The sequence below is a fragment of the Amborella trichopoda genome, chromosome 3 (assembly GCF_054954075.1).
Source record: "Amborella trichopoda isolate Santa Cruz 75 chromosome 3, AtrichopodaSantaCruz75HAP2 v2.0, whole genome shotgun sequence".
Classification (NCBI taxonomy): Eukaryota; Viridiplantae; Streptophyta; class Magnoliopsida; order Amborellales; family Amborellaceae; genus Amborella; species Amborella trichopoda.
The window spans coordinates 13,625,137-13,650,202 of record NC_142338.1 but is presented as its reverse complement, the minus strand read 5'-3'; the positions used below and the strand labels follow the sequence as shown (position 1 = coordinate 13,650,202).

The 25,066-nt window shown below is 40.3% G+C and overlaps 1 protein-coding gene across 24 annotated transcripts in view; it reads right to left on the bottom strand.

Moving 5' to 3' along the window:
- Positions 1–2,725: 2,725 nt before the first annotated feature.
- LOC18430762 (D111/G-patch domain-containing protein) overlaps positions 2,726–25,066 on the bottom strand; it is a 35,625-nt gene continuing 13,284 nt past the window's right edge. For 2 of the 24 annotated variants that reach the window (XR_016053093.1, XR_016053094.1), the window contains 6 exons: positions 15,019–15,076; positions 14,513–14,746; positions 14,108–14,374; positions 13,597–13,793; positions 3,430–3,629; positions 2,726–3,041 (listed from right to left, as the gene is read on the bottom strand). Coding sequence is in view for 15 of the 24 variants with exons in the window: in XM_006840905.4 (XP_006840968.1) it covers positions 2,940–3,041; positions 3,430–3,648; positions 13,597–13,793; positions 14,108–14,386; positions 14,513–14,796; positions 15,019–15,076 (1,139 nt within the window). In the remaining 9 variants the exon portion in view is untranslated. Of the gene's footprint in view, positions 3,042–3,429; positions 3,649–13,596; positions 13,794–14,107; positions 14,387–14,512; positions 14,797–15,018; positions 15,077–20,387; positions 20,482–25,066 lie in introns of those variants that run through there. The other 22 variants (XM_006840905.4, XM_020665145.2, XM_020665144.2 and 19 more) reach the window with 17 other exon arrangements.

Sequence of the window (25,066 nt, the reverse complement as noted above, 5' to 3'; positions counted from 1 at the left end):
TGGTTTTTATTTCTGTTTTTATTTTCTTGCACCATTTTGTTTCATGGTTTTGTATTTCTATGCGGCCATGCCCGCATATATAGAAATGCGGGCTTATTAAGAAATCTATTTTTGAGATGGATTTTAAGACTTTATTTTTAAGGACATGTAATCTCTAACATGGAGATCATGAATACGAAATAATAATAAATTTTTAAAACTAAAAATGATAATTTTTGTAAGAAAACATCGGTACCGTTAGTTTCCATTATTTTTAGATAGAACACGTATTTGCATCCATCTTTAAGATGGATACTTTAAACTTACTGGAACGCATATGTAGAAATGCGGTCCAACCTGCATTAAACAGTTTTCCTTTAGTAAATTGGTATTTTTAAAATTTAAATGATGATTAGGATTGGGTTTTTCCTTAAATCTAAGCATGATCTTTTTAATTGAAATAAAAAGTAAGTATATCAAGAAACCGTACAACATATAATAAAAATTTGACAGTTTATACGGATCATTAATTGGAGAAAGTAGCGATTCATTTTATCTAAAGAAGATTACCCCGTGTATATATAGTATACGAATTTGTAGAAGGCCCCTTACACAATTATTTAATCATAACCACCGGTTAGAGAGAGAAAGAGAGCGCAATAGTTACGAGAGAGAATCAGCATTAATCAAGGCTCTCTCTGAAGTATGTTCATCTTGTAAAGCCCATAATTTTTATTTTTATTTTGGTATCTTTTCTTCCTCGCTAATGGAGGGAGCATTGCAGGTTAATTAGTTTGCGTATTGCTACTTGTTATGCATGTTATTTCTTGGTTCTTGTATTTATTCTGTTTTGTTTATGAATTAGATCATTGTTTAGTTTCTTGTATGGGGTGCATGGTTTCTTGACTGAAGGGAAGTTATTGTCATGTAAATCTCAATTTTAATTTGGTTTACTTTCATTTGATTTCTTTTGGTTAAGTTGATGCTTTCATTGTCTGAATCCCAGTTTTCTGAGTGGTTTTTACGAGTAATTTGATGGATGTCAGCGGTGATTGAAACAATATCTTGGGCTGGGTATTTGTTCGATGCCTGAGCCGAGTACTTGGCCCGGTATGAGTAACTCGGCTCGAGTAGGGCTGAGTGGCGTTTAAAAAATTAAAAAGTACCAAAAATTTTAAAAAAAAAATAAATACATATTTAAAATAAAATTAAACAAAGAACATCTAAGTGAGTTTAACGGAAGAAATTTAACTTTGAAAAATATAAACATAAAAAAAATATAAAAATAAGTATTCGTAGCCAAAACACTTTCCTGTATTTACCAAAATGATAGAAAATATAAAAAAAATATATTAAAAATAATTTATTGCCTTATTAAAAAAATTTCAATATCCATGGGTTGACCACCCAACTTGGGGATACTCGAACTCCCCCGGGTGGTGAGTCCGAGTTACACAACCGAGTCCAACTTGGCTCGTCGGAGTCTTTTAACACTTGTTCTCATACATGCTTATTGCTTGAAGGTTTGATATTGGACAAAGTTTACAATCCAAATTTCAGGTCATTCTGATTTTTAAAAAAAAAATAAAAATGAAACACTACCGAACAATCGTAACTGCGTGATAAACTTTGAACGGTAATGGGAGTAGGCGAAACTACTATTCATTTTCGCCAATAGGCTTTCCATAGTGTTTTATATATATATGTTAATTTTTGTTTGAAAAAATAATAGCTTGTGATTGATCATTGATTTAAAGATTGTGGTGGGACCACCACCTTTTGACATCCATCTTTAAGATGGATGCTAGTTGCGTCTGGGATACACATGTAGAAGTGCGTCTCCGGATGCACCCCGCACTTCTTATAAAATGTTGGGGACCGTTGTATTTGTTATCTAATGACTTTTGTTTGCCATGTTTTCCACCCTTCTCTCTGTCCTTGATCAATTTTAAGAAATACAGCGGTACGAATCATAGTTAACAAGTCGGGGACTATCAATAAATCATTCACTATAAAATAAAAAATAAATCGTTTTTATTTTAAAAAAGCAGATAAAAAAAACAAGTAAAAAATACGGATCCGCTAAAATACTTCATATAAAGATATCGCTAATATATCGGATTAAGCTTAAAACATCGGAGTCAAAAAATCGAATAAATTTATAATATTAGAAATTTTAAAATTCTAAAAAATAAAAATTATGTCAAAACCATCAATTACTAATTCATCTATAAAAACTTTACAAGACTAATAGAATTAAATCAATTAATTTAAATGCCCTGTGACTCTTATCCAATCATCCAATATTAAATACATAATTAACTAGTATATACCAAAAAAATATGTACTACATAAATCTACCCGTTAAATACTTTAAGTAACATCATACCTACTTATTACATAAAAAAACAAATATACTATATAAATTTATTCATTAAATACTTAAAACATCACGCCTACTTAGCAAGTACCAAAAAAAAGTACACGATTTTTGTTTTCTCATTACAATGATTTAACTATGGTATGGTGACTATGGTCACTCCATAAAAAAATATAAAAACAAGTATTCATAACCAAGACGCTTTCCTGTATTTGCCAAAATGACGCATACAGTTTTGTTGAGGAAGAAAAGACCCTGTTAGTGAAAGAAATTTCTCGTGGTACAATAATTTAAGATTCTATCAAGAATCTGATTCCCAGAGTTTCTTCAACTGACTGATCCCCAATACTTCAGCTGATCAGATTCTTTTTAAATAGCCAAATTTTAGTAAGATTATTATTCTTTTCAAATGCTTCTTTGTGTGAAGACTCACAACATGCACGAGTATTCCTAGCAATATGTTAATTCATACATATCAACATAAAAAATAATAATATTTACACACTGTTCCCGTATTCCACTTTGTGTCTGTGTCTTCATGCACTAAAGCTGAATTCCTACCCTCATTGAATATGTTCTCTCAAACTCTGCCACTTTTCCAGCCTAACCCTGCTGAGCCTTTGTTCCCCACTGCTTGAAGTGGTTCAAGCAAACCCTTGGTGCCTTTCCCTAGAGCTTGTCCCTTCAACATTAAAAGACGAAACAAAATTCAGATATATAGCACATTGTCAGCTTAATAAGATGTCCATAAGTTGATAAATACAAGCAGAATCAGTTAATCATGAATGATGCCGTGACCATGGTTCATAGAACACAACCCATATGAAACAGAATAAGCAGTCACTTTTCATGTGTATAGTGCATAAAGACGTCGCACGCCCTACATCCTACCTGCATCTTGTAGTATAAGTTTCGGGTTGAAAAGTGCAGTATGATTATCATATGACAATGGCTTTGGCATGTACAGATGTATATAAAGAATATTTTAGAATATTGGTAAGGGCATATTGGAAAATATGTTAAGGCAATACATAAAAAAAAAGAAAGTATGAGGAATGCAAGACATCTACCTCTTTCCAGCCCATGCCCTCTAAAAGCCTTCTTGAATAACTGCCAGGTCCAAAGGAGAAGTCAAGGGCTTCGGCTAAAGCTTCTCCGGAATGAGTAGATCCTGAACATGATTCAACCTCATCAACATTATATTTCACGCTCTTCTGACCAGGCCCTATTCCAAAACCACCATGTAGCTTTCTTCTCTCGGCAGCTCTGTCTACATAGATGTGATTCTTCTGTTAGAAACGTAACGTAGTATGAGTTAGAACATGATAGGACCATATGATTCCAAACAAGGAAATTATAATTGGAGGAACAGAAAACAATTATTAAAAACAAAACTGAGAAAGAAAAATGAGAGTCTTTTGAACAGCTTCCAAATATCCAAAAAGAAAAGAAAAACTCATGGTGCTATGCTACTCAATCCACCAGCACCATCTATGTCTTGTTAAAAAGCAGAACCACATAAAAGAACAAGTCAGGAGTGTGGTTGCTAAAATAGCAGAGTTCTAGAATCAGTATGGACGAAAGTAAACTGGTCATTTTAAATTCAACAAAATCGTCCCACATATAAATATAAAATGGATTAAGTCCACCAATTTATTTAAGAATGGCATAATTCTATGTGTGTGTGCACGCATGCGTGTGTGTGGAAATGAATACATGAACCAACCAGCCTATATAGCACAGTATAGGCCAGATGACCAAGATTGATGAACAGACCAGCTTTGCATGTTCATAAAATCAGGATTGCAATAAAAGTAGGGGTCTAATGGACCACAAATTTGTGCAATTTAGGTCTCATCTAGGCAGTTCCCAAAAAAAAAAAAGATTCACGTGAAAAATTTGGGGTAACATGAGTCCACTGTCCTTGGCCGTATATTTTGTCTCATCTTCTTCGATGTTGGATGCCAAGCCTATAATGTGCTATAGGCCAGTCAGCTCTATATATGTATATATAGTCATTTTAGGCTGTGCCATCCTAATGATATACTTAGAATTTCCTACTCAGAATACTATAAAATCCAATACGAATATAAAATTTACATTAGCAATGGCCTGTATGAAATTTTTGTGTAAGACTACATTTGTAATTTTGAATTGCTTCTAGAATTCAAATATGAAACAAAAAGTTAAGGATTGTGAAGTTGATTTTTAGAGTAACCACAAAACTACCCTTATAAATCTTAAAATACATTAGCAATAGCTTGTTTAAAATTTTAGAAGGGCATACTTATAACTTTAAATTGCTCTCAAAATTCAAACAAAATTCAAGACGTCAAAATATCCTTTTTTCAAAATTGAATTTGTTTCAAGGTTTCCTACATGAACAATTTTTAGTCAAAAGCCATTTTTTCCATACAAAGGTATTTTACAATGAAAATTATTGAGCAATAAATTCTCAGTTCACCATTAGAGTGGTGTACCCTAGAATGACCTATATATGTGTGTGTGTGGGCGCACACATTTACACCTCTCAAGTTTCGGTAGGTCACATATGGATTAGGTGTGAACTATAAAATTGCCCCTTCCATTTTTACAAGCATATGAAATGGGGTAAGGGTTCCACCGGTTCAATACCAAACTGGCCGGTCCCAATGGGATAAAAAATGACGAAAACTGAATACCAATTTTCAATTTTTCATCCATTTTAGTTAGTTTTTTCGATCATTTGGAAAAGGAAAAGAGGTGTTAGGGCCGTTTCTACCAATTTGGAGGGTTTTGGGGCTTTAAGGTGGATTCTTTCAGAGAGAGCTACTTTAGCGACTCTCTCTCTCTCTCTCTCTCAAACCCCCAATCTCTTTGGAGAAATTTCAGTGACTTTAATGGAGGATTCAGACCATCAATCCTCCCAATTTCAAGCCCACAAGTAAGTTCATTAATCTATTTTCTTGATTTGATTGTTTTATATTTATGAATTATAAAAAATTCAATTTTTGGAGGTTTCTCATATAAATGAGTTTTTTTTTTTTTTTAAAAATCAATGCAATAGGTTGTTTCCTTTATATTCAATATAATGATTATTCTTCCCTTGAGAAGTTTATTATTGAAGGCTTTTTGTTTTTTGTGCAGCTTATATGCATTTTTTATAAATAAATATTAGGCTATTTTCAGCTTTTTGTTTTCATTTCTTCTTTTTTTGTTTTATGATTCTTTGATACTTCAATGGAACTATGAAAAATGGTCCATATTTTTGTTCATACTATTTTTATAAAAATTTTCCATTATCATCATCATCATCATCCGAGCCTCATCCAAACTAATTGGGATTTTTCTAAAATTTTCCATGTTTTTTCTTCATTTTCTATATTTTTCTTTATCTTTCAATTTTGGCAATTCTTTTCCCTTTTTATTTTATGACAAATGAACTAATATGGTTAGGCTGGTTTGAACAGACTATCCACCGGTCATGCCTTAATAACATTTATTCTCACTTATAAGACAGGTATTTACACTAATAAAGTACCTAGAGTTTCACACCACTACTACCTATATTTTAGTGAACATAACAACATACCCTTTTGACTTTGAGTGACAAAAATGCCCTTACAAATTTAATGGGCATAGAATAAAGGAATAGGCAAGTAAAGTAGATTCAACGGTTCACACTACATTCTTAATGTAACCTATACGATTTTAGGGATGTTAACCATAGAAAAACATTATATATACGTGCATGTCTGAGGGGTGAGGGGGCAGTTTTGCTGCAAATTGCACTAAACATTGTCATAAAAAACATAGGTTGGCACTGCACAACCCTTTTAGCAAAAGAAATGCCAGCATAAATAATCAAATTAAAGCCTAAAAGCCAGTTTCATGGCCTGCTAGAGCATTAAAAACCAAAAACCAGAGACATTGTTAAAAATACGCCAACTACATATATATGGTGGGGATGTTCCCTTGCAAATTGCGCAATATATTAAGGTACGTGGCCTTAAAAGCCCTTGAGAGCATGTAAAAACTGAGATTATAGTGATATTCTACTCTAGTGGAAGTGTGGTCCATGTGGGACCATGGGGGCATGAGTGCATGATGACTCATCCGGTTTGGGCAGTCTAGGCCCAGAAGCAGAGCCCAAAACCCTTTAGCCCTTGGCATCATATACAACCGTGGAGGGTTTTCTGGGTTAGCTCTATTGAGGTCAGAGAGATGCCCCATGATGGTCTTGGCTAGGAGGAAGATGGACTTATGCATATGGATTGGAGGCTTGTGAGGCCAAGGGCCAAATACTTAGCACTACCACCGCATGACATGACCACATAATAGTCACATCTATGGGAAGTAACCCGTTGGGTTAAGATTTGCATATATGTTGAAGAGACGATCCCCTACATCATTGTGGTAGTGTGTACATATCATGGGAGCATGACTTGTCCTTAGGGGGGAAGCCATGATCCGCACACTAGGATTGCATATTCTCTCTATTTATTGGTTAGCTTTGATGGACCGACCATGAGCTCCAACATGATCGATTGAAAGCCATAGGTTTCGTTGAGTTGGTTTGTGAAGATGGACTAAGGACTACAAAAACTGACACAAGTATAGTGCCTTGGTAATTCGCATATTCCTTACCCTATGGATCTAATTCTCTTTCAATTGCGTTGGTTTGGTTTAGAAAATTTATTGATGATAAAAATGAAAATTTGAAACGAATTAGTATCTTATTTTATAAAATAAATTTTATTAAAAATAAAATAAAGTTTCAACATTTGAAACTCATAACCTATTTTGAAAATATCAGATGGGGTCTTAAATTTCCATGGGCCATACAAATGTTGTGCATGACCCACGTGGGGCCCAAAGGTCCAAGGGCCATGTGTGAGGGCCTACTCTTACCTGATGCATAGGGCCCACTAGGGCTTCCTTGACCCAGGTCCAAGGGCCATGTGTGAGGGCCTACTCTTACCTGATGCATAGGGCCTACTAGGGCTTCCTTGACCCACACCACCCACTTCGTCCTCTCTTTCCCAATTCATGTTCCATGCCGTCTAGAAACCAACTATTGTGTTTGATTATGATTATGGAAAGAGAAGAGGAAGACTTCAAAATGATTAAGAAAGTATTTTTGAGAATAAAATATTGTGCAAAGATTTTTGGAGATGAATATTTAGCATCTAGAAGTTTTCTATGTTGCTGGAACTTCTAGAGTTAAAAGATAATAGGTTATGGGAACTAAAGAATGATGGTTCTAGAACCTTGCCTCTATCACAATGGCTGGTTTAGGGAATGGGGGGATGAGATTAAAAGCCCCCCTTGATCATACAGATCACCATAGATCAACGGTCCAAACTGATTCTGCTAAAAGATGATAAACCCTAGTTTTTGACAATACCATCTAAAGGGGTCACCACTACCCATCATAAAAAAGGGTGTGACGTTGATTGAGCCTCTCCCTTTCTTTCCTCTCTCCAAGCAATTCTCTCACCTCTCTATAATCTCTCTTTTGTGGGGGTGCCACGACCCTCCCTAGTAACCCTAGAGTGGCGCACCCCAAGCCTTAGCACATCTTCTCCCGCTTTGGTACCATGCTCCTCTCAGACGGTCTTAGAATGGCACTCCCCTAAGCCCCAGCCAGTTCTCTCTCTTTAAGGGCTGCACGTTTGTCTCTCCAGTCCTAGTGTAAGGCACACCACAGCCAGAAGACCTAAACTATTGGTTCCTCTCTTGCCCATAGTGTAGACCGTTGAGATTCCATGAGTTGGTGCACCTTGTGTACATGTTTTGCTCTCTCATACCCCTATTGTGATTTGGTTTCCCTATTTGCTATCTATCTTGAGCATATTATAGCAGGGACCGTGATAAGTGTGTCATCGGTCTAGGCAATCTGGAATGGGTGCACTAATTCCTTTGTAGGTGGTCCAAGGCATCTACTTTTGATAAAGGCTTCCCATAGTTCTTATTTTTTATTTTTTTACTAGTTGTAAATTTTCTGTTTTTAATGAATGAAATGAGAGTGTTTTTTGGGCAGTAAGTGAGGATCCTTGTTTAGTTTTTTCTTAGTTTTATTGAGATTTATCGTAAGTGGCATTTGTAAATGGACCTGTATGATTGCTGAAAATTTTGCAAAATATTACACCCTGTGAGATCTATATAGCCACCTTTCACAAAAAACTGCCATCACAACTGCCAGGTGGCAGTGCACAGCCCCATTAGCTGAAGAACTGCTACAACAGACACAAAAACACACAACACACACAGAAGATAGATAAAGAGTCAGCTAAAGCCTAAAAGCCAGTTTTTTGGACTGTTAAAACCTTGAAACCAAAGATAATGGAAAAAAGTTGCCAATTACACGTTATGCATGGGACATTCTGGGTTAAATAATACGATATTAAATGAGAAAATCAGAACTAAAGGGACATCTTAGTGCAAAGGAACTCAAAGGTGGGAAGATAAAAATTATCCAAAATGTGCTTATACATCCTTAAAATCTACAGAGCAGATGACCATAGATTCCATACCTTTCTTGCTAATTACTTGAATGGGGAGTCAAAGGCTTAAACATCTGAATCTACAAACTAATTTTTTTATTAGAGACAATCTACAAATTATTGATGCATTTTCACAATATCTACAAAAGTCCTTTCGAAACATATAGTCACCTATTCATAAGAAAGAACAAATTATATTTTGAAAAGTACTGAACTAAATTTAACTGAGCTTAGTTCAGTATCTTGTCAAATGATTTTTTAACTAACTTTATGGTTCGAGAATGGCTCCGTCAGAAGGAGAGCACCTTCGTCCCCGTCAGCTTCATCAACCTAACCTTCCTCTCCCCTCTTACCTTCCTTCTACATCTGCCTCTCCACCTTCAACCTTCGCCTCTTTCCCTGCTTTACGCAAATTACTTCCATCTTCTGCAACCTTCGAAGACCTCCCAGGCCACCATCCCGGCTGGTACTCACAACTCCATTCCCCAGAATCTAGCCCACTCTCCCTCCTCCCCCTCCTTCCCCCATCTTCGCCCCGTCTCTCAGCCGCTTTCTCAATCCCAATGGGGGGAAAACATTCTGCCTTCCTCGAAAAAGCTCTGCAACTGTCATTTGTGGGTAGCTTCCATCTTCAGGGAAACGACGTCAAAGGCATCCAGTGTTGGGCTTCAAAATTTGGAGGCCTCGGAGCTGTCCTGCCAGAAACACTCCTTGGGAGATATTCTTTTCTCCTTCCCCTCAGAGGAAAACCTGCTTAGAGAACTTGGGGACCAAAACCGTTGATTCAATGGGGCAGCCATTACCTTCTCCAGGTGGAACAAGGAGATGGGAGCTGTCAAACCCCAAAAGATCTGCATCAACGCTTCTCACATCCCTTAACAAGCCTAGGACGTTGACACCTTCAAAAGAATCTATCACGCATGTGAAGATTTCATACCTGTCCACTGGAAATCCGCAAATTCCCTTCCCCTCGGCTCCATTCAGCTCATGGTAAACCTTTATCCCCTCAAGAGCAAACCCCTTCCTATGGTTGGAGGTGGATGGACTCTTCTTCGCATCTCTGTGACTTGGTCACAGGCAACTCCACCACCCCCCTGCCATGCCCTGGACCACAGAATCCTTGCTCCTGGCTCTGGAGACAATACTTCCATGCTCCACTCAAGCTGGACCACAGTCACTCGTATGCACCCACCAAGGAACCATTGCTAACATCGTTCCCAGCTTCGTAGGCCCAGCCGCAGTCCTCAGGCTCAATCAACAGTCAGGTTTTTAGTGCTGATTAAACGGCCCAGAATACTTCCTCTCAACAGGCTGGTGTTGACATCCCAGCTCACTCCTCGGGTACCTCATCTCTCTCCCCACCCGCCTGTAGCGCACATGTCGCAGCCCCATGTGGACCAGTGCGAGACGTCATGTAGCCTGCTTCAGCCCTCAGCTTTGTGTGACGAGCAAGCCACTGACCTTACTCTGGTGCCCTTTTCCACCATGCATGAAGTGGTGCTGGCCAGTCACGTGATCCCCCCATCTTCCGCCCAGCAAATGACACATGGCAAGCATTTGCAGGCGTGTCGGCTGACCGGCCTCTCTCCTGGCCAGGCCTCCCCTCTGTCCGCCCATACTGATGCAGCTTATCACCTGGAACCCCATGTGGCACCTCGGGGCCGTCCAGTGCTCAGCCCCTCCCAACATCTATTTTCTTTGTGGGCTCTCCCTCTTCTGCCCCCTCTTCTTCACCCTTGGCTTCAATGGCCCTTTTATCATCCCCTAAAACCAGAACCTCCTCCTCCCTGCTAGCCTCAGCAACTGGCTCGCCTGCTAGCCTCAGCAACTGGCTCGCCTGCTCCTTCCGTCCTTCGGTCCCTTCACCTCCACCACTTTGTGCCACCTCCTCCATCTCGATGCTCCTTGCTACTGGCAGCATGGAACTAAGTCCCTCCCTCGTCTCTGCTGTTATTCTTCCACCCACACTAGCATCCACTACTCTGCCCCCACCTCCTATCCCGCATTGCTCAGCAGCTGCCCCACAGCTCCTCTTCTCCCCCTTCCTCACCCTCTTTTTTGGCTGCATCCCCCCCTTCCCCCTTTGCCCTGCCCTAGGCCAAATCTCAACCTGGCACCTCATGGCTTCAAGCCCCAATGGAGGATATGGATTCGTGGGTGTATTACAAGCCTTGTCTTCCCTATGCTCATAAACAGATTGCCTACAGGATTTTTCCCGGCGACAAGAGGCTTTTGCCAAGGCGACCCTTTGTTGCCATTTCTCTTTGCCATCATTGGCTGAAATATTCAACTCCTCTATTTCTAGGCTGTACCAAGCTGGCCTTCTCAAAGGTTTACAGTCGAGTACACACGGACCCAACATATCTCACCTCAAGTACGCAGATGATATACTCATCTTCTGCGACTCCTCAGAGCAACAGGTTGACACACTCCTACTTTTCCTCAAGTATTTTTAGATGGCCACTAGATTCAGGGTCAACCTGGCTAACTCTAAGATGATGGGGGTCTGCACTGAACCCCAAATAGTTCGGTTCCCAGCTGATAGGTGGGGCTGCTCAGTCGATGACCTACCTTCAACCTACCTAGGCCGTCCCTTATGCCTCAGCATGCCCCGTCTCTCCCACTAGAGCTACATCATTGACAAATTCGACAGGAGATTTGTGAATTGGAAAGGCAGATTCCTTTTCCAAGTGGGCTGGTTCACTCTCATCGAGGTTAATACCCAAGTGCTCCAAATGTTCTTATTTCACATCCCTGCCTTGGTTGTTGCTAGGATTGAGAAGATGATGCTAGACATTTTCTGATCGGGGGAAAGTGGACATAAGTATCACTTATCTCGTGGCCAAAGCTTTGCTTGTCAAAAGCCCAAGATGGTTTGTGCATATGCAACATCCGAGAACACAACATTGCTCTCCTAGGCAAGCGGTGGTGGAGGCTTGCCACCCAACCCTACCATCTTTGGAGGGAAGTCATTCGCCACAAATATTGCTACAACATTGATAGTTGGGTTCCTGAGTGCAGAACCTGTGGCAACATCTCCAGCTTCTGGAGGTCTGTTCTTCATTGTGGTAATCTCTTCCTCAAGTACATTCGATTCTGCCTGTGGGAGGGGAATAGAGTGCTATTTCGGTCAGACGCTTGGATTGGCCACACCCCACTCAACGACCAGTTCCCTGACCTTTTACTCTTTGCTCGCGACGCTCATTCTTCTGTGGTTGACAACTTTGGTGTTTCCGGGTCAGTTAGATCCTGGGCTCCTAATTTCAAAAGGCTTTTAGCTGACCACAAAATTGAGGAATTATGGGCTATGGCCGAACTCCTACACTCAGTTTTTCTCCCTCCACACAGGGATGACAAAATCATCTGGCTACCAACAGCCTCAGATACCTTCTCGGTGTCCTCCTTTTTCACACCTTCCCTTCCCCACCTAGTCCTTCTTCTCCCCCCCAGCCTTAGCTGTCTAAAACCTGGTTCTTCTTTATACCTCCGAAGATCCAAGTAATCAGCTGGATTGCTCTTTACGAGCAGCGCTGACAATCGACCAGATTCAAAGAAGGGGTCTTCCTTGCCCCAATAGATATGTCATGTGCCTAGAGGCTGAAGAAACAAATGCACATCTTTTTATCCATTGTGAGATTGCTAGAGCTTTATGGAGCAAGCTCCTCTAACTATTCAAGTGGTCCTGGGTAACCCCCCGATCTATCCCCCACCTGTTTGAGGCTTTTCTTACCACCCCTTGGCCTAAGGCAGGAAAACTACTTTGGAGAACCTCGGTGGCTGCCACACTCTGGGTGATTTGAATAGAAATAGGCAATAGAACCTTTAGGGGTGAGAGAACCACTAGGGGCACTATGATCGAAAAAGTTAGAACTTTGTTCTCCTTTTGGGCCAGAAACCACAAACTATTCAAAGAATTCTGTTACTCTGACCTCCACAGCAATTGGCAGTCTCTGTTGGTCTTGAGAACTTCAAGGATCCCATGGGCTTCCCTTCGGAAACTGCCGGAAATTGGCTCCACCAAGCTGAAATTTGATAGTTACTCTCTTGGCAACCCTGGCCCTTCTGGTATTGGGGGTCTCTTCGGAACCAATGGCAGCAACACACTGTTATCCTTCTCTTGCCTGACTGGCGTCGCTGAGTTCACCCTTGCTATGGCCCTTGCCCTCTTGGAGGGCCTTTATAAATTTAATCCTAGTTGGAGTCCCGAGCTGGTGATTGAAGGGGAATCTAGGAACATAATTGCATGGGCTTCTAACCCTACCTTCTGCCCTTGGAGACTTAACCACATTTTTGACGAGATTTCATACATTTGCAGGGGTATATCATATGAGTCTCCTGGAACCAGATTTACAGGAAAGCTAACTCAGCAGCTGATGCTGGTTAGGGAGGGAGCCCACTCCAACTCCAGCACAGGGATTTTGGTGGCTTTTTGAGCTATTAGGCCTCACCTGTTCATCCTTTGTTGTACCTTTTCTCTCTTGCTGTAAAACGTTTTTTGGGCCCAATATGGGTTTTTGCATAGACGCCTGTTTATGGTTGCCTCATTTATGTACACCTTCGCCCGTACACGTTCTTTTACTTAATACAAAGTGAACATTCTCCAAAAATAACAAAGAAATAACAAAATTAACTTTTCAATGCAAGTCTGAACATGATCATATTCATGCAAACCCGGTCTTAATACAGATTGAATACATACATTAATAAACATTGCATATCACAGATAGAAACAACAATATTAGATAATGTTACCTGTGCTGTTACAGAGTGATCTTGACCAGAACTTGGATCTTCACTAAAAACGATGTCCGAGGCCTCCGGCTCAAGACCCCCCTCACGAACACAGAAATCAGGAAAGCCCCAATCCTTGGTGGGATTGGAAGAATCATAGTAACTCGACAAAGATGTGAGGTATTTAGCACTTGGACTTCTCAATCTATACACTTTCCCTATAAAAATTGGTAAAATCTCAGAATTTCCAAGCATTTGCTATTCATTTCAGACATGCATAATCATACTTTAGAAACAGCAGAGTATTATGCAGAAGACAACTTAAATAAAAAGGTCATTCAGAGCAGGTGAAGAGATAAAAATTTAACCAAATCAATGCACAACCATCGAGATTCACAGTCAAAGATGCTCCAACTAGTAATAATATTTCAAGATGACAGAGACTTGAAAGAGTGTTGGGGAAAAGAAAATAGAATATTGTGTAGATGTGTTTGTGAAAAGATAGTCATAGCAAGAACCAAAAGAGATATACCTGAATTAACTCGTACAAGATCAAGATGTGTTTCAGATACAGCAGCAGTTTTAAGAAGGCCACACATAGAAGGATGCAACTTGGCAGACCTTCTAACTAGCCTTCCAACCAGCCAGACCACTTTTCTATTTTTCCTTTTACTAGCTTTTGTAACCAATGCCCAATCCCATAAATCCACTGTAGAAGTACTAGGTGTGCATTCATCCAGAGACTGAACTACCTGTCCATATTGAGCTCGCCACTTTTCTTCATCCCAAGATTGATTTTCTACAACAATTTCTGCACGAAACATAGCCAATACACAGCAATATTAATTCCATTCTGTACAAGTCAATTAACCATGCAACATAAAGTGTAGTAGAAAAGTGGGAGGAAAAATGGAGAAAGTTCTAGTAAAGAAAGAACCTTCTTCACAAGAAGACACTTTGCTGCTTGTCACAACCTCATTTTGCACATGCTCAGGAATCCACTCAGCCTCTATCTCCTCAGTATGATCCCCGTCATTCAGGTCTTCTGAAGATGAATTCTCTGGCTCCAAATTCTTACAATGTCCATGATCAACATTTTCTAAACATTGGTTACTAGAAGTAGAATCGGTCCCTATATCTGGCATATCTTGTTTCGCCTTGTTGGCAGTCTCTGAATTGGGATAACCCATCAAGTAAAGGTTAATAAGGGTCTCCTCTAACCTGCATTGCATAGTAGGGAAAATTGGCTCAAGGAGGTTGATCCAGCAGAAGCTTGACAACCACTAAAGCCAACTTTTTAAAGAAAAAAAGTATCCAGCACTTATTGAAGGAAAACGGAAAATTACCCAGTAGATCTAAAGGTATCACTTCTAGAGTCTTAACTGATTAAAGTGCTCTGAATGATCAAAATATCAAATACACGGAACTGCAAATGGTACTCACCATTCCGATGGTGGACATGGATCATCTACAGCATAACTGTTGTCGCATTCCATGTTGCCTATTCAACAAATTGAGGAAGGAACACAGTCAATTAATTAGTAGACTGCTCTGTTACACTGGATTCAACATAGCTCAGGTAATTTCTCAACCCATTAAGTTATTAGCAATTAATAAGTACAATAATACAACCTTGTGTTCTAATTATGGGCTCTAGTAACTACAGTTTCGAATTAGCTAATTCAGGTTTGAATTAGCTTGGCTCCAAGAGGAGTCCCTCACTACCCTTATACCAACCTGGTGGAATTCCTTTTCATCCCAAGTCAAGGGTAGAGCAGGCTATAGACTTCAGACAAAAATCCAGCGTCTCAAAGCCTCTCTCAAAACCTGGAGTAAATCTATACCTGGTAACTACTCCCAAATCAAATCCACCCTCTTGGATACCATCCAAGGATTAGACCGTCTTGAAGAATCCAGGTCTCTAGACACCACAGAATTAAATCTCAGAACTCAGTCAAAATTGGAATACCTTTCCCCTCTAATAAAAGAAGAGATTTATTGGTCCCAAAGATCAAGGATAAAGTGGCTGAAAGTGGGTGACCAAAATACAGCCTTCTTCCATCGAATAGCTAATTGTCGCAGAAGAGACAATACTATTTCGATGCTCAAAATTAATAATAGTTACTTGGTCCAACCTGAAGAAATTGAGCATGCCATTATAGAGTTCTTTGAGACTCTATACACTGCTCCTGCTGGCCCGCGACCAAGAATGGCAAATCTTGATTTCCTGATTCTCCCTGTAGACCGAGCAATTTGGCTAGAGCAACCCTTCACTGAAGAAGAAATTTTACAAGCAGTTAATGCCCTAGCCAAAGACAAAGCTCCCGGACCAGATGGCTTTCCGATTGCACCTTTCAAAATTTTTTGGAACACTTTCTGTCCTGATTTTATCGGTTTCTTTAAGGAGTTCTTCCACAGGGGAACCATCCACAAAGCAATCAATGCCACTTTCCTAGCCCTTGTTCCCAAAGTTGAAGGGGCAGAGGAAATCAAGGATTTCTGCCCGATTAGCCTCCTGAACTCTTCGTACAAAATACCGGCTAAGGTCCTCGCCTCTAGACTTCAACAAGTCCTCCCTTCAGTGATTTCTTCATCTCAATCTGCCTTTATCCAAGATAGGCAGATTCTAGATGAGGCCTTGGTGGCTCATGTGTGTATCCACTCGAGGCCATTAGCCAAGAAACCAGGCCTAATCTTCAAAATAGATTGGGAGAAGCTTATGACCACGTAGATTGGTCCATTCTGGAAGAGTCCATGGCTAGAATGGGGTTCAGGGAGCGATGGAGAGGTGAATGAGAGGCAGTTACCCTGACCCCCATTTTTCTATCATCATCAATGGAACCCCAAAAGGCTTCTTCCCAGCCTCGAGGGGACTCCGACAAGGGGATCCCCTATTCCCTTCCTATTTGCCATCGCAGCCGAAGTAGTCAGCCGATTGATATCCTGCCTTTACCAATCTAGCCTCCTTTCTAGCTTCAAAAGTAGTACTCAGGGCCCAATGGTGTCTCACCTGCAATACGCAGATGACACCTTGATATTCCTTGACACCTCACGCAACGAAGTCGACACTTTCAAGCTCTTTCTCTTATGCTTTCAGAGAGCAACAGGGTTCAAAGAAAACATGGAGAAATCCAAAATGATGGGAGTTGCTATGACAAATGCAGAAGTAAGAGCAATAATCCCAAAATGGGAGTGCAAAGTGGAAGACCTTCCCACTACATACCTAGGTCTCCCTCTGAGGTTGGGGAAACCAAAAAAGAGGCATTGGTCTCAGGTCCTTGACAAGGTAGAGAGATATCTGGCGGGGTGCAAAGGTAGATATCTCTCTATGACAGGGAAAGTTACCCTGATCAAAGCTACCTTGGCAAATACCCCGGTCTACTTCATGTCCCTTTACTAGATGCCTGCATAGGTGGCTAACCGCATAGAATAGCTTATGTGGAATTTCTTGTGGTCAGGATAGGCAGAAAAGACCAAATTTCACCTAGTAACGTGGGAAAATATCTGTCTACCCAAAAAGCAGGGGGGTTTAGGGATTCGGGTCCTTAGGAAACACAATACGACACTCCTAGGCAAATGGTGGTGGTGCTTAGTCTCTCAGCCTAACTCTCTTTGGGCTCAAGTTTTACGGTGTAAATACAGGATCTCGGAAGGAACCTGGGTGCCAAAAAGGATCTAGAGGCATGGTGCGTCAGGAGCTTGGAAATCCTTTGCCACTTCTCTTTCATAGTTCAGAAGATTCATAAGATTTCACCCTAGAGAAGGAGATAGGGTGAGTTTCTAGTCAATTTATGGATAGGGAAACTCTCCACTGCGTCATGCCTTCCCAACCCTGTATTCTCTTGCCTCTAACAAAAACTCCTCTATTGCCGAGGAAATGTTATTTTTAGGAGGCCAAAGAGTCTGAAACCCATCATTTCGAAGAAACCTTACAGAAGAGGAAACCAAACAATTCCAACTACTCTCGAATGCTCTATTGTCACTCTTTATTCCAATACATGGGAGACATAATAGTTTGGACTCTTTCCCCCTCAAGTCTCTTCACATTAGCCTCTTTTTATAAGAGTCTCACTCAACCCCCCACTTATCCTCTCAATCCCACCTCAGTTTTGGCAAAAGTATGGTCAACCATCGCCCCACCTAAGATTCAAACCTTCAATTGGATTGTTTGTTCCCAAAGAGCACTCACAATGGACCACTTACAAAAACGAGGGATCTCGATCCCTAGTAGATGTGCTTTGTGCCTATGTGAAGAGGATCCAACCCACACCCCTTTATTCATTGTGACTTTACCCACAAGCTATGGAGCAAGGTGTTGCAACTCTTCGGTATTCATTGGGTCACACCCCCACGATCAGGGCTCTGATATCTTACGAATTGGAGTCACACTGACCATTGGCTGGAAGAACTTTATGGAAGGCTACTGTGGCTTCTACCATATGGACAATATGGGTAGAAAGGAATAACAAAAATTTTAATGGACTTACCTACCGGCTCTATTCCACAAGGTAGTTTCACTGGCCTCCTTTTGGGCCGCTAATCACAAGGTCTTCTCGGGAGTATCAAGGAACTTTTTCCTTTGCCAATGGAAAACTATCCTCAACCACAAGCCACGAAAAGTTTCAAAAGCAAACAATTGGCAACCACCCCCAGAAGCAGCATCAAACTGAATTTTGATGGTTGTGCCTAGGGAATCCAAGCCCGACAGGTGCTGGGGGTGTCTTTAGAGACCATCAAAGAAACATCCTCCTTACCTATTCTGAGTATCTTGGCAGCAATGATTCTCAGTAAGCAGAAGCTATGGCTCTCTTATTGGGGCACACACCTGATTGTGGAAGGAGATTCTCAAAACACTCTTTCATGGGCAAGTGGGGTGACCTCTCCCCCATGGCAACTAACTACAAGTTTTGATGAAATTATTCACATTTGCAAGGATATGAACGTCTCCTAGAAGCATACATTGAGGACATCCAACGAGCTCGCAGATCTCATGGCAAAGGAGGGAGCTAGATTTCAAGTGGAAGAACAGGCCAGGTCCTACTCCTTTTTTGTTCAGGACCACAGCCGCACTACGTAGCCTCCCTCAACGAGGGCACTCCTCAGCCTTATTTTTATTTTTTGAAAAACCACTGTAAATCATTGTATGTGGGCAGGACTTATAAGCTATTTTTGTACATGACTGATTAATGTATTTTTACCAAAAGCCACCCTTAGTAGGTGTTCTCGGTTTCTCCCACTTTTGTAATTATTACTGTCTTAGTAATACAATGTTAACAATTCTAAAAAAAAACTATAGTCATGAGTCATACCCCATGATCATCTTGATTCCATTTAAATTATCGTTATCTGTTGCCTGTAAAAAGAAGTATCACAATTTCTCACAAAGATGATGGATTTCTCAAACTTCATGGCCTGGCACCATCTCCTCAGCATTCCTCTAAATGAGCAAGCTTCACTTGCTCCAACCATATTGATAAGCAAATCATATCAACACTCGAACGATTCCTAGTCTCCCTTAAATGGGAAAGCAAGTCTTAAGGATCTGCTCTGTTGCCTTACCAAAGCCCAGTTCTGACCATATTCCCATCTTTCTGGATACGAACCCCATTTTCTCAAGGCCTGTATGCTTTAGGCTTGAGCTCATGTGGCTTGAGGATAAAAACCTACGCAAACTCATCTCTAATTGGTGTTCCTCATTCTAAGACTAGTAATCAACAGCTTTCCATCTTCACAAAAAGCTCCATCTACTCCAAGTAAAACTCAAGCTGTGGAACAGGATCAGCTTCGGCCACCTCCCAAATCACAAGCAAGCAGTTCTTGAAGAGATATGAGATAGCCCACAACAAAGAAACCAAAGATCTATCAGGTGACAACGTCACCAAAAAGAGCCAAAGCACGAGCAGACCTCCAAGAACTATTGAGACAAAATGATATTTTTTGGGATAAAAATAAAGGATTAAGTGCCTAAAAGGAGGAGATTTTAACATTGCCTTCTTCCACAAAATTCTGAAGTTCACAAAGTGTGAAAACTCAATCACTTCCTTAAAGAGGGAGATTCAATCTTAGAGGGAAGAGAGCCATATTTTTTTGAAGAGTTATTCACTACTGAGAGTTAATTGTACCTTGGCCAGTCCCCTGCCGGTCATGTTGGTCCCAAGCCCGGGTAAAGAAGAAGGGTTGTGTTAGTAGGTAACCAATGTAAGACTTCGCCGCAACTTTCAATGAATTATGGATCTACGTTATCTACTCATCTAGGACGTTCCCCGTAAGCGACGGTTGTACCGGCACTAGGGTATAGTGGACTTAATAGTCTACTGAGGGTATAACCCTTGACAGAGCAGAATAGTGGAACAAGATTTGTGTAGCCGACCCCAAATAGTTGGGATAGGGCTCTGACGATGATAACAATGATGGTAGTGATGATATTCACTGCTAAGAGTTATCCTGGACCTCAGTTCCAAGACCTAAGCTTTAATAGACTTCCCAAAAGTAGCCTCCTTAGAGCAGCCTTTTGAGAATAAGTCCCGAAAAGCATCTTCAAGCTCAACAGTGACTGCACCCTTGTTCAAGAAAATTTCCAACAGCCTATTTCCAAACTTTTATCGATCTCATAATCAAAGACCTCATGGATGTCTTCACTGAGTTCTATGACCAAGGGATCATTCACAACGGAATGAACGCAATTGCATAGCACTCATCCCAAAAACAGAAGATGCAAATGAGCTCAAAGATTTTGGTCCCATAAGCTTAATCAATAGCATTTACAAAATAGCAACTACAGTCCTAGCAACTAGGTTGGGAGAACTACTCACCTCGTTGTCTCCTTCTCACAAGATGCCTTCATAAAACGGTGCCAGATCCTATATGGTGCCCAAATCAGCCATCAAATTATCAATATGCACGGGCCTGATGCATGTGGGGCAAGGGAAAGTTTAAGACCACGAGACACAACTGTGATCATCAGCAGCTAATAATCAGGACTACATCCACATTTTTAGAGAGAGAGAGAATGGATAGGGAAGAAATAAATGAAAAAGGGCACCAACGTGGGGATTCGAGACCTCCACCAAGCACCACAAGAGAAATACGGAGAAAGGCTCTCTTTCTAACTCTACATTCAAAATTTTGTTTTATTCACCAAAGCAAAACCCAAGTACCATTACATTGTATGTTTTATTTTTATTACTACCACATTCCAGTTCTAAAATATTCCCTACTAAAAGAAAAACATAACTCCTTATCTTTCTAAACACTTATCTTCCTAAAAAACTACGCTTTCTAAAAGATCACCTTCCTATCCACGTTAATCTTGCTAGATATGGATAAGCCTTCCAAGAAAACCGACTCTCAACTTAAAAAAAAAAAAAAGATTTGCTAGAAATTAAAAAAAAAAAAAAAAAAAATTCTGGCTACTGCTTCTTCTTCTGGTCCCCATTTTCTCACTCCAAATAATCTAGCACAATCATCTCAAATATATGAAATCAAAATAAAAAATAAATAAAAAATTTGAATTATTCATCTCTTGATTTGCATTATTCTCCCCTGGTTTGAGAAAACTCGCCCTCGAGTTTTGAAATGGGTTAATACGAATCCTCCTCTAAACACAAGGTCTCTCTCAACCCAAATATAGCAAATTGACATTATGGCTTGATCCTCGGACCGGTGGGTTATGGGCTTGATTAAAATATCCTCAAACCAATTACTGAAGGTTTTGGCACAACCAACCATGGTAGCTTGCAATTGTGGGGTGGAATCTTCAAATTGGAGACGAGAAATGTCAGCCCCATCATTGTCGAGAGAAAAGACATCTTTATGGTGGCCACCCCTTGATGCCTCGTCTTTAACCACCAGTATCCATTTCATTACCAACATTGCCATCATCACCATCACCTGCAACTTGTTATTCATCATAGATAGGATCTCCAAGTTCTACACCTTCATCCAATAGTTCGTCAAAAATAGGATCACTATCAAAGATAGGCCCATCCACTGATTCAAAGAATATTGAATCTAATTGAGGATTGGATCCTTGTTGTTCTCCTTCAAACTCAGGTAAATCAACTTTAATGTTGAAATCCCATAATGTACTCTCCCGAACATGCGGATCCTAACTCAAAGCTTGTGCATAAAACGGGTTCTCAAAGGTAGCTTTCGACTCACTACCATCATCATCGTGTGTCAAAGCTGGGTTTTGCGCCAAGTGTTGGGTTAACTCCTCAACTTGCCTTATCAAGTCTTTAATCTCGATGTCTTGATGGTCTCGTTCTCGCTGGATTGGCTCATTCCCGTTACCCAGCCGTTGACCACGTCCACTAGCCATGACATTCTTACGAACAACATCGCGATCCCACAATAACCAAGCTCTGATACCAATTGATGCAGCTGTTATCACCAACAGCCAACAACCGGGACTAGAACTATATTTTTAGAGAGAGAGAGAATGGCCAAAGAAAAAACCGCAAGAAAAAGGGCACTGATGTGGGGATCCGAGGCCTCTATCACACACCCTAAGAGAAAACAAGGAGAAAAGCTCTCTTTTTCTCTCTATGTTAATAAAATTTTGTTTTATTCAACAATTCAAAACCCAAGTCCCATTAGATTTTATGTTTGGGAAATTATCAGAAATATACATTAATTTTTGCCTAATTGGAAAAAAATCCTCAACTTTCATAAACCTTGTCCACACTCTTTTTTACCGTTAAGGCTCTATCATTACGGTACTTTAAGTAATGTAATGCGGTAGTCATTATGGTAATACGACTACCATGAAAGCTATTTTGGTAAAAAAATGCCAAAATTGAGGAAAAAGGGTGTGGACGAAATTTATGAAAGTTATGGGTTTGTTTTTCTAATTAGGCGAAAATTAAGGTATAATTTTGAAAATTTCCCTTTACATTTCAATTTTACTACACCACATCCTATTTGCAAAAGATTCCCTACCAAAAAAAAAAACATAACTCCTTATCTTCTAAAGACTTGTCTTCCTAAAAGACTTTTATCTTTCTAAAAGATCGCCTTAGCCTTCAAAAAACAACGGACTCTCAACTTACTTTAAGAAAATAAATAAATAAAGATTTGCTAGAGAGAAAAAAAAAGTATGATAATCTCCTGCTAATGCTTCTTATTCTAGTCCCAATCTGCTTGCTCAAAATAATCTAGCTCAATCATCTTGAGTCTATGAAAAAAAAAAAATAATAATAAAACAAAAATTTTGAATTATTCATCTCTAGATTTGCATTACCATGTCAACTAGTTTGCAAAGGTGGCAATTGGTGGCCCAGCCTGGCTTAGTAGGCCCAGGGATTGGGCAACAAAATGCACTGTACTCGGGCCATGACAGGGCCGGCCCGGTTTGGACCTACCCGGCCCTCTCTTTTCTTTGATTTTCCTTGATTTATGTTTCTTTTTATCTAGCCTAGCCTGCCCAGCCCAGCCCAGCCCGACCCTTGATAGGGCCGGGGCTGGGCTAGCCTTATGGGAACCAGAGCCGAGGCCAACCAGGCCCATTGCCAGCCCTACTCTGTGCTTGACTACATCATAATGGGCTTTGGCTCCAAATGGCACTCTTAGATCAAGGGATGTACTTCCACAATATACTTCCATGTTATCATAAATAGAAATTCAACCAATTTTTTCCCATGGACATGAGGTTTAGGGCGAGGCAAACGCATGTGGTTTATAATGGCATAGTCTTTCAGTTGCATGCCTTCAAGAATGCTCAAGTGGCTTACTTCACGAATTTGCATCCACCTGCAGTATGCTGATGACACACTCATCTTATTAAGCCTCTCATGAACAGGTAAACAACCTATGGCTTTTTCCTGAAGGGCTATATAGTTTCTTCAAGCCTATGCATGAACATGTCCAAGACCAAATTGTTGGGTCGATGTCGACCCAGAGAGAATGATAGATCTCGCCTCTCATCTTGGATTTGGGGCAGGCTCCTGCCAAGCACATATATGAGTTTTCCCTTTACGTGTAGGCCACCTAGAGAAAGGTCGACAAGTCCAAGAAGTAGAATGAATTGAAATAAAACTTAATATATATATATATATATATATAGGAAGATGCTAGGGTGAGCCCACTAGCTGATGAAATAGTATAATCACAATGGCCGAGATTGAATCTGGCCCGATCTGACAGACAGGACTGTATATCGGTAATATAATTTTAATATTTTTTATATAAATCCAAATAGCATGAAATTTGGAGTATAAACTCTTCTCAACAAGGCGCACCTAATAAAAATACTAAAAAAATAATTCACAAAATAAATTGACCAAAATACCCCTAGAACGTTTCAGGGGTATTTTGATCAATTTAATTTATGCGAATTATTTTTTTGATATTTTTATTAGATTCTAATATTTTTGAAGTATAGACGCTCCAAATTTCAAGTAATTTGGATTCGTAGAACAAAAATTAAAATTCAATTATGAAATACAATTGTGATCATGGAATCGGTCCAGATTCAATCTGGGCTGTTGGGCTTACACTGTTCCATGAGCCCATGGGCTGACAGGAGCTTTTTTTATATATATATATATATATATATATATATATATCCTTTGGGGGGGAAATAACCCTCATAAAGCTAGCCCCTTCATAATCTACATGCTTATCGTGTGTCCCTATTCATGATACATGCATTTAATGTAAAAAGACTAGAGCACTATCAAAGATATTTCCAATAGCAAAAAGAGGAGAGACGGGGAGGGGGGGAGGGCAGGAGAATGGAACAATCTAAGCACAGAGAGCAAGTGATGGACGCAACGAGAGCAATAAAAAATTCTATCTACTACAATGAAACACTATAAGCCTCTTTAACGAACAAGGGGCCCTGAGTAGAAAAAGAATCACATAATCCAACGAGGCCACGTTGAGAAAGTGGTGGTGGAGATTAGGGAGAATGACAACTACATATGGAAACGAGTAGTGGCCCAATAATAATGGAACCGACCCTCACAAATGGCACGTAAACCCCATCAACTCCAAAACGTCTCTAGCATATGGATTGCTAACAACATGACAAGCAAATTCAGGAAAACAGAACAGCGCCCATAAGGTTTTGAAACGACCAGCAGGTAGACTCACAAATCCTGAAAGAGAGGTTTCCTCGGCTGGCAGCCATAGCTGTTGATGAGGACTACTCAACTGCAGAAGTTTCCATGAGGACCAAAGGGAGGGCTATTAGGAAGCCGAGGTTTAGGCGAAAACTTAGAGAAGATGAAATCCCCCTGCTCATTGATCTTTTGAATGTGTTAGATTCCGTCTTTCTCCCCAGAGCGAGTGGATGGGCTCTTCTGGGCGTCAAATGGTTGGGGCATGTTCACATTTAAATCCATTTATAATGTCCTAAGTGTTCCATTGCTAACCCATTAGCAGTGCGAAGAATATGGAGGATACCAGCTTTACCTGAAGTTCATACCTTCAGCTGATTAGGGGAGTTAGACAAGGTGCTCAGTATTAGTCACCTCCTAAACAGAGGAGT